The sequence below is a fragment of the Nerophis ophidion genome, linkage group LG21 (genome assembly GCF_033978795.1).
Source record: "Nerophis ophidion isolate RoL-2023_Sa linkage group LG21, RoL_Noph_v1.0, whole genome shotgun sequence".
Classification (NCBI taxonomy): Eukaryota; Metazoa; Chordata; class Actinopteri; order Syngnathiformes; family Syngnathidae; genus Nerophis; species Nerophis ophidion.
In genome coordinates, this window is record NC_084631.1 from 3,559,719 (window position 1) to 3,578,674 (window position 18,956).

At 35.9% G+C, this 18,956-nt stretch overlaps 1 protein-coding gene across 1 annotated transcript in view; it reads left to right on the forward strand.

The window, feature by feature from the left end:
* The window catches only part of LOC133539587 (uncharacterized), a 198,440-nt gene that overhangs the window by 174,136 nt on the left and 5,348 nt on the right, over nucleotides 1-18,956 (forward strand). The window contains exons 14-22 of the mRNA XM_061881608.1: nucleotides 2,351-2,490; nucleotides 2,564-2,690; nucleotides 2,753-2,913; nucleotides 5,557-5,683; nucleotides 5,763-5,795; nucleotides 8,465-8,577; nucleotides 10,947-11,076; nucleotides 11,150-11,289; nucleotides 16,681-16,804. Coding sequence (XP_061737592.1) covers nucleotides 2,351-2,490; nucleotides 2,564-2,690; nucleotides 2,753-2,913; nucleotides 5,557-5,683; nucleotides 5,763-5,795; nucleotides 8,465-8,577; nucleotides 10,947-11,076; nucleotides 11,150-11,289; nucleotides 16,681-16,804 — 1,095 coding nt within the window. The remainder of the gene's footprint in view (nucleotides 1-2,350; nucleotides 2,491-2,563; nucleotides 2,691-2,752; nucleotides 2,914-5,556; nucleotides 5,684-5,762; nucleotides 5,796-8,464; nucleotides 8,578-10,946; nucleotides 11,077-11,149; nucleotides 11,290-16,680; nucleotides 16,805-18,956) is intronic.

Here is an 18,956-nt window from a genome sequence, read left to right on the forward strand (position 1 = left end):
TGGTAAGCGCCGGAGTGAGAAGAGGTTTTAAATTAATTAGCGCCCCGGCGACAAATCAAGGAAATACGGGTATTCTAGTTTCAAGCATGTTTCACTCAATATAGGTCATCAAATCTCAGCAACAAGCTGTAATATCTTACTGAGATCAATTAGGACCAAAACCCTTAAAGGGGAACATTATCACAATTTCAAAAGGGTTAAAAACAATATAAATCAGTTCCCAGTGGCTTGTTGTATTTTTTGAAGTTTTGTTCAAAATTTTACCGGTCCCGGAATATCCCTAAATAAAGCTTTAAAGTGCCTTATTTTCGCTATCTTGGAAACCACTATCCATTTCCCTGTGACGTCATACAGTGCTGCCAATACAAACAACATGGCGGTTACCACAGCAAGATATAGCGACATTAGCTAGGATTCAGACTCGGATTTCAGCGGCTTAAGCGATTCAACAGATTACGCATGTATTGAAACAGATGGTCGGAGTATGGAGGCAGATAGCGAAAACGAAATTGAAGAAGAAATTGAAGCTATTGAGCGAATAGCTATTGACTCTATTCGCCCATAGCGTGGGTGTACCTAATGAAGTGGCCCATAGCATGGCTGCCTTATTAGCATCGCCGGTAAAATGTGCGGACCAAACGATCAGGACTTTCGCATCTTGTGACACTGGAGCAACTTAAATCCGTCGATTGGTAAGTGTTTGTTTCGCATTAAATGTGGGTATCTGGTTTCAAATGTACATACAGCTATCGTAAATAGCATTTTAGCATCGATTAGCGTAGCATGTTAGCATCGATTAGCTGACAGTCATGCCGTGACCAAATATGTCTGATTAGCACATAAGTCAACAACATCAACAAAACTCACCTTTGTGATTTTGTTGACTTAATGGTTGCAAATGCATCTGCAGGTTATCCATACATCTCTGTGCCATGTCTGTCTTAGCACCGCCGGTAAATAGCATGTTAGCATCGATTAGCGTAGCGTGTTAGCATCGATTGATTGATTGATACTTTTATTAGTAGATTGCACAGTTCAGTACATATTCTGTACAATTGACAACTAAATGGTAACACCCGAATAAGTTTTTCAACTTGTTTAAGTCGGGGTCCACGTAAATCAATTCATGGTACAAATATATACTATCAACATAATACAGTCATCACACAAGTTAATTATCATAGTATATACATTGAATTATTTACATTATTTACAATCCGGGGGGTGGGATGAGGAGCTTTGGTTGATATCAGAACTTCAGTCATCAACAATTGCATCAACAGAGAAATGTGGACATTGAAACAGTGTAGGTCTTATTTAGTAGGATATGTACAGCCAGCAGAGAACATAGTGAGTTCACATAGCATAAGAACAAGTATATACATTAGAAGTACATTTGAGTTGTTTATAATCCGGGGGGATGGGATGTGAATGGAGGAGGGTATTAGTAAAGTGTTGAAGTTGCCTGGAGGTGTTGTTTTAGAGCGCTTTTGAAGGAATATAGAGATGCACTTACTTTTATACCTGTTGGGAGTGCATTCCACTCTGATTAGCTGGCAGTCATGCCGTGACCAAATATGTCTGATTAGCACATAAGTCAACAACATCAACAAAACTCACCTTTGTGATTTCGTTGACTTAATGGTTGCAAATGCATCTGCAGGTTATCCATACATCTCTGTGCCATGTCTGTCTTAGCATCGCCGGTCAAATGTGAAGACACTTTGGTACATTCAATGGGGGTCTGGCGGCAGATTTCTTGCCAGTGGTGCAACTTGAATCCCTCCCTGTTAGTGTTGTTACACCCTCCGACAACACACCCACGAGGCATGATGTCTCCAAGGTTCCAAAAAATAGTCGAAAAAACGGAAAATAACAGAGCTGAGACCCGGTGTTTGTAATGTGAAAATGAAAATGGCGGGTGTGTTACCTCGGTGACGTCATCGCTAAAAGAGCGATAAACAGAAAGCCGTTTAATTTGCCAAAATTCACCCGTTTAGAGTTCGGAAATCGGTTAAAAAAATACATGGTCTTTTTTTCTGCACCATCAAGGTATATATTGACGCTTACATAGGTCTGCTGATAATGTTCCCCTTTAAAACAAGTAAAACACTCCAACATAAAATCTGCTTGGTGAGAAGAATCATCTTATCCTACAGAAAATAAGCAAAAATCAGCCTTATTTGAGACATTTCATCTTACTTAGATTGCAGTTTTTGCAGTGCAGGGGGAAGAAGAAATGTAAGGTCCAGGTCTACTGCACCAAGTAGAACTGAACATACAAAACCACAAGGTGGCAGCAGGCGCTGACAGTCTTCCCCAAAGTCTGACTTAGAATCTTTGTACGCAGATCGAGATCTTCGAAAGGTCGTACTTCACCGGCAGATCGAGAGTCATCACCGCCAACATGAAAGACTTCATGACCCGACTGGACAAGCAGCAGAGTGCCTTCATGTACACGGCGGGATCCCTCAAAGTGCACGGAGGAATGTAAGCGGCTGGCTCATCGCGCTCCTACCTTTTTTGTGTCTTTAACACCTGTGTGTTCCTCTTGTTGACGTAGCTGGGTGGGCTACGAGAAGGAGGGCTTCAGGGGGCACCAGTACTTGCTGGAGGAGGGCGAGTACCACGACTGGAGGGTGTGGGGAGGCTCCAACCCCGAGCTGCGCTCCGTTAGGGTCATCCAAGCTGTAAGTCGGGTTTATTGTGGCGGTGAAGACATGCACGTCGCTAAGGTCGCGGTGTTCCGTAGGACCTGAGCGATCCTGTAATGGTGATGTTCGAGCAGCCGGAGGAAGAGCAGGGTGCCGGCGAGCAGGAGGAGAACACCTTCGAGGTGATGGAGGCCATCCCGGACGTGGAGCTGTTTGGCTACAAGACCAACACCCGATCCATCCAGGTCTACAGCGGGGCGTAAGTCGCAAAGCTAAATCTGCACTCTTAGGATGGAATCTATGGATACAAAATATTTACCAATAATATGCAAGTAAAAAAAGAAGAGAAAAGCTTGTTTTGAATGTGTAAAAAATAACTTAAACAGACAGTGTGTGTGTGTGTGTATATATATATATATATATATATATATATATATATATATATATATATTTACTAACGCTTATTCCCTTTGGGGTCGCGGGGGGCACTGATGCTTATCTCAGCTACAATCGGGCGGAAGGCCGGGTACACCTTGGACAAGTTGCCACCTCATCGCAGTATATATATGTATATAAATATACATATATTACATATATGTATGTGTGTATATGTATATACATATATACATACGTATACTTATATATACTGTATATATGTACATATATATATATGTGTGTGTATGTATGTGTATATATATATATATATATATATATATATATATATATACATATATATATATATATATATATATATATATATATATACTAACGCTTATTCCCTTTGGGGTCGCGGGGGGCACTGATGCTTATCTCAGCTACAATCGGGCGGAGGACCGTGTACACCTTGGACAAGTTGCCACCTCATCGCAGTATATATATGTATATAAATATACATATATTACATATATGTATGTATGTTAATGTATATACATATGTATACTTATATATACTGTATATATGTACATATATATATATATATGTGTGTGTATGTATATATATATAAATATATATATATATATATGGGGCGGTATTGCTCGGTTGGTAGAGTGGCCGTGCCAGCAACTCGAGGGTTGCAGGTTCGATTCCCGCTTGTGCCATCCTAGTTACTGCCGTTGTGTCCTTGGGCAAGACACTTTACCCACCTGCTCCCAATGTAACTTAGATATTGGGTTTCACTATGTAAAGCGCTTTGAGTCACTTGAGAAAAGCGCTATATAAAAATATAATTCACTATATATATATATATATAAATATATATATATATATATGTATATATATCTTAATTAGATTATCCAGAGAATAGTGCTCGCAATATATGTATGTGTGGGGAAAAAAATCACAAGACTATTTCATCTCTACAGAACTGTTTCATGAGGGGTTCCCTCAATCATCAGGAGATTTTAATACCATGGTTTGTATAGGGCACAGAACGGGTAGGTACAGGCAGGCGTAGGGGCGTGGTGATTGGCTCATGTGTTACCTAGGAGGTGTTTCCGTCTGTGGCGGCATGCTGATACAATTTCACTGCGCTTGTTGAGGGATGGCAGGTCTGGGTGGTATATAATAAACAGTTTTTCTTTCAAGCATACGTTGCATCTTATATATATATATATATATATATATATATATATATATATATATATATATATATATATATATATATATATATACATGTAAGTGTGAATGTTGTCTGTCTATCTCTGTTGGCCCTGCGATTTTGGTGGCGACTTGTCCAGGGTGTACGCCGCCTTCCGCCCAATTGTAGCAGAGATAGGCACCAGCGACCCCAAAGGGAATAAGCGGTAGAAAATGGATGGATGGATGGATGGACTTTGAATATCTTGAAGACCGAGCAATTCATAACAAAACATGCTTCAAAAACAGGTCTAATTCTAAAAATGAGAATATCAAGTGAAGGTTGGTTTATTCCAAGGTGAAAATAATATATGGCTCTTATCATGCGCCTCGAGATATTTCAAACCTTCTTTTGATATCATTTGGAGTGATTATGGCTCACTGTTTATGAAAACTTTGCATTGAAAATGTTTGAATAATTGTATCGAAGTTATCACCAAAACTTTGTTTCAATGAGTTCTCGACGAGAAGCCAAAAAAATGTCTTTGAACCTCCCAAGAAGAAGGCTTGTAAAACGCCACTATGTCGGGGGGGGTTCTAGTTCTTTCATGTAGTGTAATCGACAGAAAGATATTGTCTTGACTCAAGAACTACAAAAGCGAAGAGGAAGCATGACCAGACTCCCCTCCAATCTCCGCTTTTTTTTAACTCTGTTACGACCTCTTTTTTTGAACCGACCTTTTCTTTTGAACTGTTTTGTAATCAAAGGCGATGGCTGTTTACGACCCCCTCCCTTTGGAAACAGATGTTGCCATGTGGTCAGGGAAGGTCCAAATAAGAGAGGGAGGCGTACAATCTTTTGGCAGAAACTGTACAAGGGTACAGATGGACATGTTTCTCCTCACTGAGCCAAATTGAATTCTGTGTCTGTTTGATTCCTTGCTTCTTGTCTGTTTTAATAGATTGTTTGAACCTGATATAAAATCTCAGAAAATGTGGGGTTTTCAAAAACTGTGAGCCACGACCCTTAAAATGATAAGTAAATCAACGCTCGACATATGAGTTCATACCACATAGTTTCACATTTGACGTTGAAATGCTAACTTTTGCACGGTATTCTCATTTTTTGAGTTTTACTTTTATGTAAATGTGATACTATTTTAGTATAAATCAATAAAAATAAAAAAAAATTATATAAGACGATTTTGACAGACTTTTAATGTATTTTTTGGGATACTTAAAATGTAAAAATACTCTACCAAAATGAACCCAAATGTGTTGACGGAGGCAAGATTTGCAATAATACAATAATGATGTTGATGTTCAGGTGGGTGGCCTACTCCCATGTGGACTTCTCCGGTAGCCAATACATCCTGGAGAAAGGCTTCTATAGTAATTCTGCCGACTGGGGTTCTCCGGACACTCGCATCTGCTCCGTGCAGCCAATTCATCTGGTAAACACTTAACTTATTTTTTTTAATACATATTTAACAAACATGTTCTAAAATGTCAATGTGCTCTGTCGGCTTTCAGGCTCCAACTGACGGTAACAGGACCAGGAAAGAGGTGGGTAGTCATTTTTAGGCTGGTCCCGATATTCTTAAAACCGTGGAAATGGAGTGATATACTGTAGCATCATACGGGTGTCCCGATACAACTTTTGTCACTTCCGATGCGATACTGATAATGCCGCCTTGAGGATTTGTCCTGATGTGTTTGTTATGGTCTGTTAGTTTTGGACTCCCTTAGTTCCTGTTTTTGTGCACCCTTGTTAGTTACCATGGTTACTTATTGCAAACCCCGTTTCCATATGAGCTGGGAAATTGTGTTAGATGTAAATATAAACAGAATACAATGATTTGCAAATCCTTTTCAACCCATATTCAGTTGAATATGCTACAAAGATAAACCCAAACTCATGGATGTGACAAAAGCAAAACTGACATAAAATTTGATTTGATGTTCAAACTGATAAACATTTTTATTTTTTGCAAATAATCATTTACATAAGAATTTGATGCCAGCAACATGTAACAAAGAAGTTGGGAAAGGTGACAATAAATACTGATAAAGTTGAGGAATGCTCATCAAACACTTATTTGGAACATTCCACAGGTGTGCAGGCTAATTGGGAACAGGTGGGTGCCATGATTGGGTATAAAAACAGCTTCCCAAAAAATGCTCAGTCTTTCACAAGAAAGGATGGGGCGAGGTACACCCCTTTGTCCACAACTGCGTGAGCAAATAGTCAAACAGTTTAAGAACAACCTTTCTCAAAGTGTAATTGCAAGAAATTTAGGGATTTCAACATCTACGCTCCATAATATCATCAAAAGGTTCAGAAAAACTGGAGAAATCACTCCACGTAAGCGGCATGGCCGGAAACCAACATTGAATGACCGTAACCTTCGCTCCCTCAGACGGCACTGTTTCAAAAAGCGACATCAATCTCTAAAGGATATCACCACATGGGCTCAGGACCACTTCAGAAAACCACTGTCACTAAATACAGTTCGTCGCTACATCTTTAAGTGCAAGTTAAAGCTCTACTATGCAAAGCGAAAGCCATTTATCAACAACATCCAGAAACGCCAGGGCCCGAGATCATCTAAGATGGACTGATGCAAAGTGGAAAAGTGTTCTGTGGTCTGACGAGTCCACATTTCAAATTATTTTTGGAAATATTCGACATTGTGTCATCCAGACCAAAGGGGAAGCGAACCATCCAGACTGTTATAGACGCTAAGTACAAAAGCCAGCATCTGCGATGGTATGGGGGTGCATTAGTGCCCAAGGCATGGGTAACGTACACATCTGTGAAGGCACCATTAATGCTGAAAGGTACATACAGGTTTTGCAATAACATATGCTGCCATCTAAGCGCCGTCTTTTTCATGGACGCTCCTGCTTATTTCAGCAAGACAATGCCAAGCCACATTCAGCACGTGTTACAACCCCGGACTGTTGAACGACTGAAGCTCTACATAAAACAAGAATGGGAAAGAATTCCACTTCCAAAGCTTCAACAATTAGTTTCCTCAGTTCCCAAACGTTTATTGAGTGTTGTTAAAAGAAAAGGTGATGTAACACAGTGGTGAACATGCCCTTTCCCAACTACTTTGGCATGTGTTGCAGCTATAAAATTCTAAGTTAATTATTTGCAAAAAAACAATAACGTTTACGAGTTTGAACATCAAATATGTTGTCTTTGTAGTGCATTCAATTGAATATGGGTTGAAAAGGATTTGCAAATCATTGTACTCCGTTTATATTTACATCTAACACAATTTCCCAACTCGTATGGAAACGGGGTTTGTATTTCCACCTGCCTCTGATCAGTCACCTTCTGCCGAGCACTAATCAGAGAGCTATTTATTCACGTTGCTGTCCACACTCGGTCTTGCTTCACGCAAACTATTACGTAAGTCTTGTTTATTTCATGCCACAGTTTCGCCAATGTTCCATGTCCTATAGTTCTATGTTTCCTGCGCTAAGTATTTGTTTTAGCTCCAAGTGTGATCAGCACGTTGTGTTCCGTTTGATTGTACTACTTTAATTTTTGAGAATTAAATCATGTTCTTACCTACACGCTTTGTCCAGAATGATCCGTCTGCATTTTGGGAGAACGAAGCTGCTCAAACCACGTCATGACAGTAATGGACAGCATCGATTTTAGGCCGATATCAGCACAAATCAACACGTACAGTACAGACCAAAAATTTGGACACACCTTGTTTTTATACTATGCCAGTATAGAAAAATTGCCAACATTTTGTAATGAAAGGTGCGCCTTATAGTGCGGAAAATACGGTGCTATAGCTTAGACTTGATTATTGAATATGATTAAAATCAAGAATAAGAATACTAATTCAGTGTTAATATTCGATTGGTAAAAAAAAAAAGGTTAAAAAACCCTAATCCAAACCATTGTTTAATTGCATTTGAGCGGTACGAGGTGGCGACTTGTCCAGGGTGTACACCGCCTTCCGCCCAAATGCAGCTGAGATAGGCTCTAGCAACCCCGTGGTAGAAAATGGATGGATGGATGATAGCGGTACACAATGAAGTAACATAAAAATACCTCTCAATATTTTTTGTAAGACCTGTGTCGATATTTTACGTATTTAGTAGTGCGTGATATTGTATAGTTTTCATCCAGAATGCACCTTCCGTATCCCTTTATTGCCATCAAATCTGATACAACACTTTCCTGCATCCCTATTTGCCTCTCCCAGATACTATTGTACTCCGAGCCGGACTACAGGGGCGACTGTCTTATCTTCAGCTACAAACAGAAAGCAGAAACGGAAAACTTCCAGACCAAGTCGTGCAGAGTGGTGGGAGGGAGGTGAGAGATGTGACATGGAGCCCTTGTTTTCTTCAAAGTCATGATCATTTTTTAGGGACCAAATGTCCCTTTGGGACAGAAGACCCTATTGTATCTGTAAGGTTTTATTATTATTATTATTATTCTTTATTATTCCGCACCTTCACGCTGTAATTTGACCCCCTTAACATGCTTCAAAACTCACCAAATTTGACACACACATCGGTATGGCGAACCTTGCCATGTAATAATAAAAAATAATAAAAAAAATCTAAATTGCGCTTTAGCGCCCCCTAGGAAAAAAACTGACAAAACTGCTTGTAACTTCCGTTTGGAATGTCGTAGAGACATGAAACAAAAACCTCTATGTAGGTCTGACTTAGACCTAGATTTCATACACTGACTTCCTTCAGCAAAAATCAACAGGAAGTTGGCAAAAAGCCCTTCAAAACAATATTTTCTTAAAAAAGGTCATTTTTGCCTCTTTGAGCTGTAATTTGACCCCCTTAAGGACTGGCAAAAATTGCAATCTAATAGAAAAAAAATAAAATAAAAAAAAAAACTCAAAATTGCGCTCTCGCGCCCCTAGGAATAAAACACAGAAAAAACTGCTCCTAGGAAGAAAACACAGACAAAACTGCTCGTAACTTCCAATAGGAATGTCATAAAGACATTAAACAAAAACCTCTATGTAGGTCTCACTTAGACCTACATTTTAATAATTGACATCCTTCAGCAAAAATCAACAGGAAGTAGCCAATTACCCCTTCAAAACAAAAGTTTTCTAAAAACCTGTCACCTTTATTCAAACTTTATCTCCTCTGAGCGCGTCAAACCCCAAAACTCTAAATAGCGCTCTAGCACCCCCTAAAAATAAAACACAGACAAAACTGCTCCTAGGAAGAAAACACAGGTAAAACTGTTTTTATCTTCCGTTAGGAATGTCGGAGGGACATAAAACAAAAACCTCTATGTAGGTCTCACTTAGACCTACATTTTAATAATTGACATCCTTCAGCAAAAATCAACAGGAAGTTGGAAATTACCCCTTCAAAACAAAAGTTTTATAAAAACCCTTCACCTTTTTTCAAACATTATCTCCTCTGAGCGCGTCAAACCCCAAAACTCTAAATTGCGCTCTAGCGCCCCCTAAGAATAAAACACAGACAAAACTGCTCATAGGAAGAAAGCACAGGTAAAACTGCTTATAACTTCCGGTAGGAATGTCGGAGAGACATGAAACAAAAACTTCTATGTAGGTCTCACTTAGACCTACATTTTAATAATTGACATCCTTCAGCAAAAATCAACAGGAAGTTGGAAATTACCCCTTCAAAACAAAAGTTTTGTAAAAACCCGTCACCTTTTTTCAAATATTATCTCCTCTGAGCACGTCAAACCCCAAAACTCTAAATTGCGCTCTAGCGCTCCCTAAGAATAAAACACTGACAAAACTGCTCCTAGGAAGAAAACACAGGTAAAACTGCTTTTATCTTCCGGTAGGAATGTGGGAGAGACATGAAACAAAAACCTCTATATAGGTCTTACTTAGACCTACATTTTAATAATTGACATCCTTCAGCAAAAATCATCAGGAAGTTGGCAAAAAAAACCTTCAAAACAAAAGTTTTGTAAAAAACGGTCACATTTTTTCAAACATTATCTCCTCTCAGCGCGTCAAACCCCAAAACTCTAAATTGCGCTCAAGCGCCCCCTAAGAATAAAACACAGACAAAACTGCTCCTAGAAAGAAAACACAGGTAAAACTGCTTTTAACTTCCGGTAGGAATGTCAGAGAGACATGAAACAAAAACCTCTATGTAGGTCTCACTTCGACCTACATTTTAATAATTGACATCCTTCAGCAAAAATCAACAGGAAGTTGGCAATTACCCCTTCAAAACAAATGTTTTGTTAAAACTTGCACCTTTTTTCAAACATTATCTCCTTTGAGCGCGTCAAACCCCAAAACTCTAAATTGCGCTCTAGCGCCCCCTAAGAATAAAACACAGACAAAACTGCTCCTAGGAAGAAAACACAGTTAAAACTGCTTTTAACTTCCAGTTGGAAAGTCGGAGAGACATGAAACAAAAACCTCTATGTAGGTCTCACTTAGACCTACATTTTAATAATTGACATCCTTCAGCAAAAATCAACAGGGAGTTGGCAATTACCCCTTCAAAACAAAAGTTTTGTAAAAACCCGTCACCTTTTTTCAAACATTATGGGTGACAGAAAGAAGCACCAGTGTGACCCCAGGATGCAGGGAAGGTAGGTAATGTGCAAGTAAAGATATGTTGAATGGGTAAAGGCAGGAAACACCAGCAAAAGTCGGGCCCTCCCATCGCTGCTTGCAGCTTTAATTGTTGTTTGTTGTTTGTATTTCTCAGCTGGGTCCTGTATGAGAATAAAGACTTCAGCGGGGTCATGTACGTCCTATCAGAAGGGGGCTACAACTCCTTAACCAGCATGGGCTGCACGTCCAGCACCTTCATCCGCTCCGTCAAGGCCGTGCCAATGGTGGGGTGAATTGTGCAAAGACAAATGTGTCATGCATGGTTGTGGAATGGTATCTCTGTGTGTGTGTGTGCAGACCTTCTCAGTCCCCTCCATCTCGCTGTTCGGCCTGGAGGGTCTGGAGGGGAGGGAGATCTCCACAGACTCGGAGATCCTCAGCCTGGCGGGAGAAGGCTTCAATGATCACATCCTGTCCGTCAGAGTTAACAGTGGCTGGTGAGGACCTTTTATGCACAATTGGTGCAACTTGGTAATATATTCATAAACACAAACACCACTTTATGTTATTCGTGGGATATTTACAGGTAACGCCTGTTCACTCCATGCAAAAAGTTTTTATTTTTATTTTAACCACACAAAAAAAATGTGTATGCACAAACCCCAAAACCAGTGAAGTTGGCTCTGGTGTGTAAATGTTAAATAAAAACAGAATACAATGATTTGCAAATCCTATATTCAACTGAATAGACTGCAAAGACAAGATATTTAACGTTCGAACTGGTGCATGCAACGTGTTTCAAAGAAGCTGGCACAAGTGGCAAAAAAGATTGAGAAAGTGGAGGAATGCTCATCAAATACTTATGATGGACATCCCACATGTGAACAGGCTAATTGGGAACAGGTGGGTGCCATGATTGGGTATAAAAGCAGCTTCCTTAAAAGGATGGGGCGAGGGTCACCACTTTGTGAACGTATAAACGTACATTATTAGTAAAAAAAACATTGTTTATAGTAAAACTCACAAACATACATTATTATTAGTAGAAAAAAATTGTGTGTTTGCAAACCTTACAAAAGTATATGTTTCTAGTAAAACTCACAAACATACATTATTATGAGAAAAAAAAACAACAGTTTTTGTGTTTGCAAACCTTATAAGAGAATATGTTTCTAGCAAAACTTATAAACATACATTATAAGTAAAAAAAAACTATTTTTTGTGTTTGCAAACCTTACAAGAGAATATGTTTCTAGCAAAACTTATAAACATACATTATTAGTAAAAACAACTATTTTTTTGTGTTTGCAAACCTTTTAAGAGCATATGTTTCTAGTAAAACTCACAAACATACATTATTATTAGTAGAAAAAAAATTGTGTTTGCAAACCTTACAAGAGTATATGTTTCTAGTAAAACTCACAAACATACATTATTATGAGAAAAAAACCCAACAGTTTTTGTGTTTGCAAACCTTATAAGAGAATATGTTTCTAGCAAAACTTATAAACATACATTATAAGTAAAAAAATATATTTTTTTGTGTTTGCAAACCTTACAAGAGAATATGTTTCTAGCAAAACTTATAAACATACATTATTAGTAAAAAAAACTATTTTTTTTGTGTTTGCAAACCTTTTAAGAGCATATGTTTCTAGTAAAACTCACAAACATACATTATTATTAGTAGGAAAAAAAGTATGTGTTTGCAAACCTTACAAGAGTATATGTTTCTAGTAAAACTCACAAACATACATTATTATGAGAAGGAAAAAAAACAGTTTTTGTGTTTGCAAACCCTACAAGAGCATATGTTTCCAGTAAAACTCACAAACATACATTATTATGAGTAAAAAAACAACAAATGTGTGTTTGTTTGCAAACCTTATAAGAGAATATGTTTCTAGTAAAACTCACAAACATACATTATTATTAGTGGAAAAAAACAATTTGTGTGTTTGCAAACCCTACAAGAGCGTATGTTTCCAGTAAAACTCACAAACATACATTATTATGAGTAAAAAAACAACAAATGTGTGTGTTTGCAAACCTTATAAGAGAATATGTTTCTAGCAAAACTTATAAACATACATTATAAGTAAAAAAAACAACTATTTTTTTTGTGTTTGCAAACCTTTTAAGAGCATATGTTTCTAGCAAAACTTATAAACATACATTATTAGTTAAAAAAAACAATTTTTTTTGTGTTTGCAAACCTTACAAGAGTATTTGTTTCTAGTAAAACTCACAAACATACATTATTATGAGAAGGAAAAAAAACAGGTTTTGTGTTTGCAAACCCTACGAGAGCATATTTTTCCAGTAAAACTCACAAACATACATTATTATGAGTAAAAAACAACAAATGTGTGTGTTTGCAAACCTTACAAGAGAATTTGTTTCTAGCAAAACTTACAAACATACATTATGAGTAAAAAAACATTTTTTTGTGTGTGTTTGCAAACCTTACAAGAGCATATGTTTTTAGCAAAACTTACAAACATACATTATGAGTAAAAAAACATTTTTTTGTGTGTTTGCAAACCTTACAAGAGCATATGTTTCTAGTAAAACTCACAAACATACATTATTATTAGTAGAAAAAAAAAATGTGTGTTTGCAAACCTTACAAGAGCATATGTTTCTAGTAAAAATCACAAACATACATTATTATGAGTAAAAAAACAACAAATGTGTGTGTTTGCTAAACTTACAAGAGCATATGTTTCTAGCAAAACTTATAAACATACATTATTAGTAAAAAAACCATTTTTTTGTGTGTTTGCAAACCTTACAAGAGCATATGTTTCTAGTAAAACTCACAAACATACATTATTATTAGTAGAAAAAAAATTATGTGTTTGCAAACCTTACAAGAGTATATGTTTCTAGTAAAACTCACAAACATACATTATTATGAGAAAAAAAAAAACAGTTTTGGTGTTTGCAAACCTTATAAGAGAATATGTTTCTAGCAAAACTTATAAACATACATTATAAGTAAAAAAAACAACTATTTTTTTTGTGTTTGCAAACCTTTTAAGAGCATATGTTTCTAGCAAAACTTATAAACATACATTATTAGTTAAAAAAAACAATTTTTTTTGTGTTTGCAAACCTTACAAGAGTATTTGTTTCTAGTAAAACTCACAAACATACATTATTATGAGAAGGAAAAAAAACTGGTTTTGTGTTTGCAAACCCTACGAGAGCATATTTTTCCAGTAAAACTCACAAACATACATTATTATGAGTAAAAAACAACAAATGTGTGTGTTTGCAAACCTTACAAGAGAATTTGTTTCTAGCAAAACTTACAAACATACATTATGAGTAAAAAAACATTTTTTTTTGTGTGTTTGCAAACCTTACAAGAGCATATGTTTATAGTAAAACTCACAAACATACATTATTATTAGTAGAAAAAAACAATGTGTGTGTTTGCAAACCTTACAAGAGCATATGTTTTTAGCAAAACTTACAAACATACATTATGAGTAAAAAAACATTTTTTTGTGTGTTTGCAAACCTTACAAGAGCATATGTTTCTAGTAAAACTCACAAACATACATTATTATGAGAAGGAAAAAAAACAGGTTTTGTGTTTGCAAACCCTACGAGAGCATATTTTTCCAGTAAAACTCACAAACATACATTATTATGAGTAAAAAACAACAAATGTGTGTGTTTGCAAACCTTACAAGAGAATTTGTTTCTAGCAAAACTTACAAACATACATTATGAGTAAAAAAACATTTTTTTTTTGTGTTTGCAAACCTTACAAGAGCATATGTTTCTAGTAAAATTCACAAACATACATTATTATTAGTAGAAAAAAACAATTTGTGTGTTTGCAAACCTTACAAGAGCATATGTTTTTAGCAAAACTTACAAACATACATTATGAGTAAAAAAACATTTTTTTGTGTGTTTGCAAACCTTACAAGAGCATATGTTTCTAGTAAAACTCACAAACATACATTATTACTAGTGGGGAAAAAAAATGTGTGTGTTTGCAAACCTTACAAGAGCATATGTTTTTAGCAAAACTTACAAACATACATAATGAGTAAAAAAACATTTTTTTGTGTGTTTGCAAACCTTACAAGAGCATATGTTTCTAGTAAAACTCACAAACATACATTATTACTAGTGGGGAAAAAAAATGTGTGTGTTTGCAAACCTTACAAGAGCATATGTTTTAAGCAAAACTTACAAACATACATAATGAGTAAAAAAAGATTTTTTTGTGTGTTTGCAAACCTTACAAGAGCATATGTTTCTAGTAAAACTCACAAACATACATTATTACTAGTGGGGGAAAAAAATGTGTGTGTTTGCAAACCTTACAAGAGCATATGTTTCTAGTAAAAGTCACAAACATACATTATTATGAGTAAAAAAAACAACAAATGTGTGTGTTTGCAAACCTTACAAGAGCATATGTTTCTAGCAAAACTTATAAACGTACATTATTAGTAAAAAAAAAACATTGTTTATAGTAAAACTCACAAACATACATTATTAATAGTAGAAAAAAAATGTGTGTTTGCAAACCTTACAAGAGTATATGTTTCTGGCAAAACTTATAAACATACATTATAAGTAAAAAAAAACTATTTTTTTTGTGTTTGCAAACCTTTTAAGAGCATATGTTTGTAGTAAAACTCACAAACATACATTATTAGTTAAAAAAAACAATTTTTTTTGTGTTAGCAAACCTTACAAGAGTATATGTTTCTAGTAAAACTCACAAACACACATTATGAGAAGGGAAAAAAAATGGTTTTGTGTTTGCAAACCTTACAAGAGCATATGTTTCTAGTAAAACTCACAAACATGCATTATTATGAGTAAAAAAACAACAAATGTGTGTGTTTGCTAAACTTACAAGAGCATATGTTTCTAGCAAAACTTATAAACATATATTATTAGTAAAAAAAACAATTTTTTTTGTATTTGCAAACCTCACAAGAGCATATGTTTCTAGTAAAACTCACAAACATACATTATTACTAGTGGAAAAAAAAGTGTGTGTGTTTGCAAACCTTACAAGAGCATATGTTTCTAGTAAAAGTCACAAACATACATTATTATGAGTAAAAAAACCAACAAATGTGTGTGTTTGCAAACCTTGCAAGAGCATATGTTTCTAGTAAAACTTACAAACGTACATTATGAGTAAAAAAACAATTTTTTTTGTGTTTGCAAACCTTACAAGAGCATATGTTTCTAATAAAACTCACAAACATACGTTATGAGTAAAAAAACAACAAATGTGTGTGTTTGCAAACCTTACAAGAGGATATGTTTTTAGCAAAACTTAGAAACATACATTATGAGTAAAAAAAACAAATTTTTTGTGTGTTTGCAAACCTTACAAGAGCATATGTTTCTAGTAAAACTCACAAACATACATTATTATGAGTAGAAAAAAACAATTTGTGTGTTTGCAAACCTTACAAGAGCATATGTTTTTAGCAAAACTTACAAACATACATTTTGAGTAAAAAAAACACATTTTTTGTGTGTTTGCAAACCTTACAAGAGCATATGTTTCTAGTAAAACTCACAAACATACATTGAGTAAAAATAATAAAATAAAATAAAAATTGTTTGCAAACCTTACAAGAGCATGTTTTGTGGTAAAATTCACAAACATACATTATTATGAATAAAAAACAAAGACGTTTTTTGCGTTTGCAAACCTTACAAGAGTATACGTTTCTAGTAAAAGTCACAAATATAGATAATTTCAGGCATTATTGGCCATTTTGCATGTTTGGTTAAGGAGTTATGTTTAAAAACATGTTTAATTTTGTTACTTAAAAGAAGAGGATTTTTTTAAAGACATTTTATCCGATCTGGTTTGTCTTTCTTGTTTGCAGGTGGGTGCTATGTGAGTACAGCAACTACAGGGGGCGCCAATTCCTCTTGGAACCGATCGAAATTACCAACTGGCCCAAGTTCAGCTCCCTGCAGACCGTGGGCTCCATGTATCCTATCAAACAGGTCCGACAACTGGTCGCCTCGGATTTGCATTTTACCCGCTGGCTTTGTCACAAGACATGAATTCTTCAACTTTAGCATGAAATATATATTTTTTAACAATATAAGAGCCTTCTAGACATGAAATAACTCCTTTTACAATACTGAACAGCACTTTGTGATTGGTTTTGTATCTTCACTGTAGTATTATTATTTTTAGTTTATTTAGCCATCTTTATGCTTGAACATACTCAACTGAGGAGAAACGTCTGGACTGTACTCTTTGTACGGTTCCACCACGTTCTTTTATTTGGACTTTCACTGATTACATGGTAAGAGCTGTTTCTAAGGGAGGGGGGTCATAAACAGCCATCGCCTTTGTTACATAACAGTTCAAAGAAAAGGTCGTAAAACAGTTCAAAGAAGAGGTGCCTGGAGCTTGGGCAGGTACTGCTTTCTCTCCGTTTTGTAGTTCTCGGGTCAAGAAAAAATATTTCTGTGGAATACAATACATCAAAGAAACAGAACTCCTTCATGTTTCTTCTTGGTAGGATCAGAGACAGCTTTTGTCTTCTCGCCGGGAATTCATGGCAACACAAAGTTTTTTGATAACTTAGATACAATTATTCTGACACTTAGCACACGCTAAGTTGTTTAGCACATTTTGCAGGCTTACACCTCAGAGCCGTATAACTTGGTGCTTAGCACATACTGACGTTAAAATGTGAGCATGCTATCATTAGCATGTTAACTTTTTAAGATAGTTTTACACCTCAAAGTCTTATAGCTTGTAACTGTTAACATCCCCACATTAACACGATAGCATCCTAACATTAGCATTATTTTTTTTTAGCGCCAATTTTGCAGGTAAGCCTTTTGAGTCATAGACAGCAACTCGTTACTTGACAAATGCTAACTGTTTGTGCTAATTTTTAGGCGTACACCTCAGAGCCATTTAACTTGGTATTTTACACACGCTAACTGTTAGCATGCTAACATTAACATACTAGCATACTAACTCTAGCATGCTTAATTTTTTGCAAATTTTGCGTACTTAGACCTCAGAGTCTTATAACTTGGTACGGTACACATGCTAACTGTTAGCATGCTAATATTAACATACTAGCATACTAACGATAGCATGCTTACTTTTTTTTTGCTAACTTCGCACACTTAGACCTCAGAGCCTTATAACTTGGTATTTTATACATGCTAACTGTTGGGATGCTAATATTAACATACTAGCATACTAACGATAGATACATGCTAACTGTTAGCATGCTAATATTAACGTACTAGCATACTAACGATAGCATGCTTACTTTTTTTAGCTAATTTTGCACACTTACACCTCAGAGCCTTATAACTTGGCACGGTACACATGCTAATGTTTAGCATGCTAATATAATACTAGCATACTAAAGATTGCATGCTTACTTTTTTTTTGCTAATTTTGCACACTTACACCTCAGAGCCATTTAACTTGGTATTTTATACATGCTTACTGTTAGCATGCTAATATTAACATACTAGCATACTAACGATAGCATGCTTACTTTTTTTTTTTGCTAACTTTGCACACTTACACCTCAGAGCCATTTAACTTGGTATTTTATACATGCTAACTGTTAGCATGCTAATATTAACATACTAGCATACTAACGATAGCATGCTTACTTTTTTTAGCTAATTTTGCACACTTACACCTCAGAGCCATATAACTTGGCACGGTACACATGCTAACGTTTAATATGCTAATATTATAATACTAGCATACTAACTCTAGCATGCTTAATTTTTTGCAAATTTTGCACACTTAGACCTCAGAGCCTTATAACTTGGTATTTTATACATGCTAACTGTTGGCATGCTAATATTAACATACTAGCATACTAACGATATGTTTATTTTTTTTAGCTAATTTTGCACACTTACACCTCAGAGCCATATAACTTGGTATTTTATACATTATTACTGTTAGCATGCTAATATTAACGTACTACCATACTAACGATAGCATGCTTACTTTTTTTGCTAATTTTGCACACTTACACTACAGAGCCATTTAGCTTGGTATTGTATACATGCTAACTGTTAGCATGCTAATATTAACGTACTAGCATACTAACGACAGCATGCTTACTTTTTTTAGCTAATTTTGCACACTTACACCTCA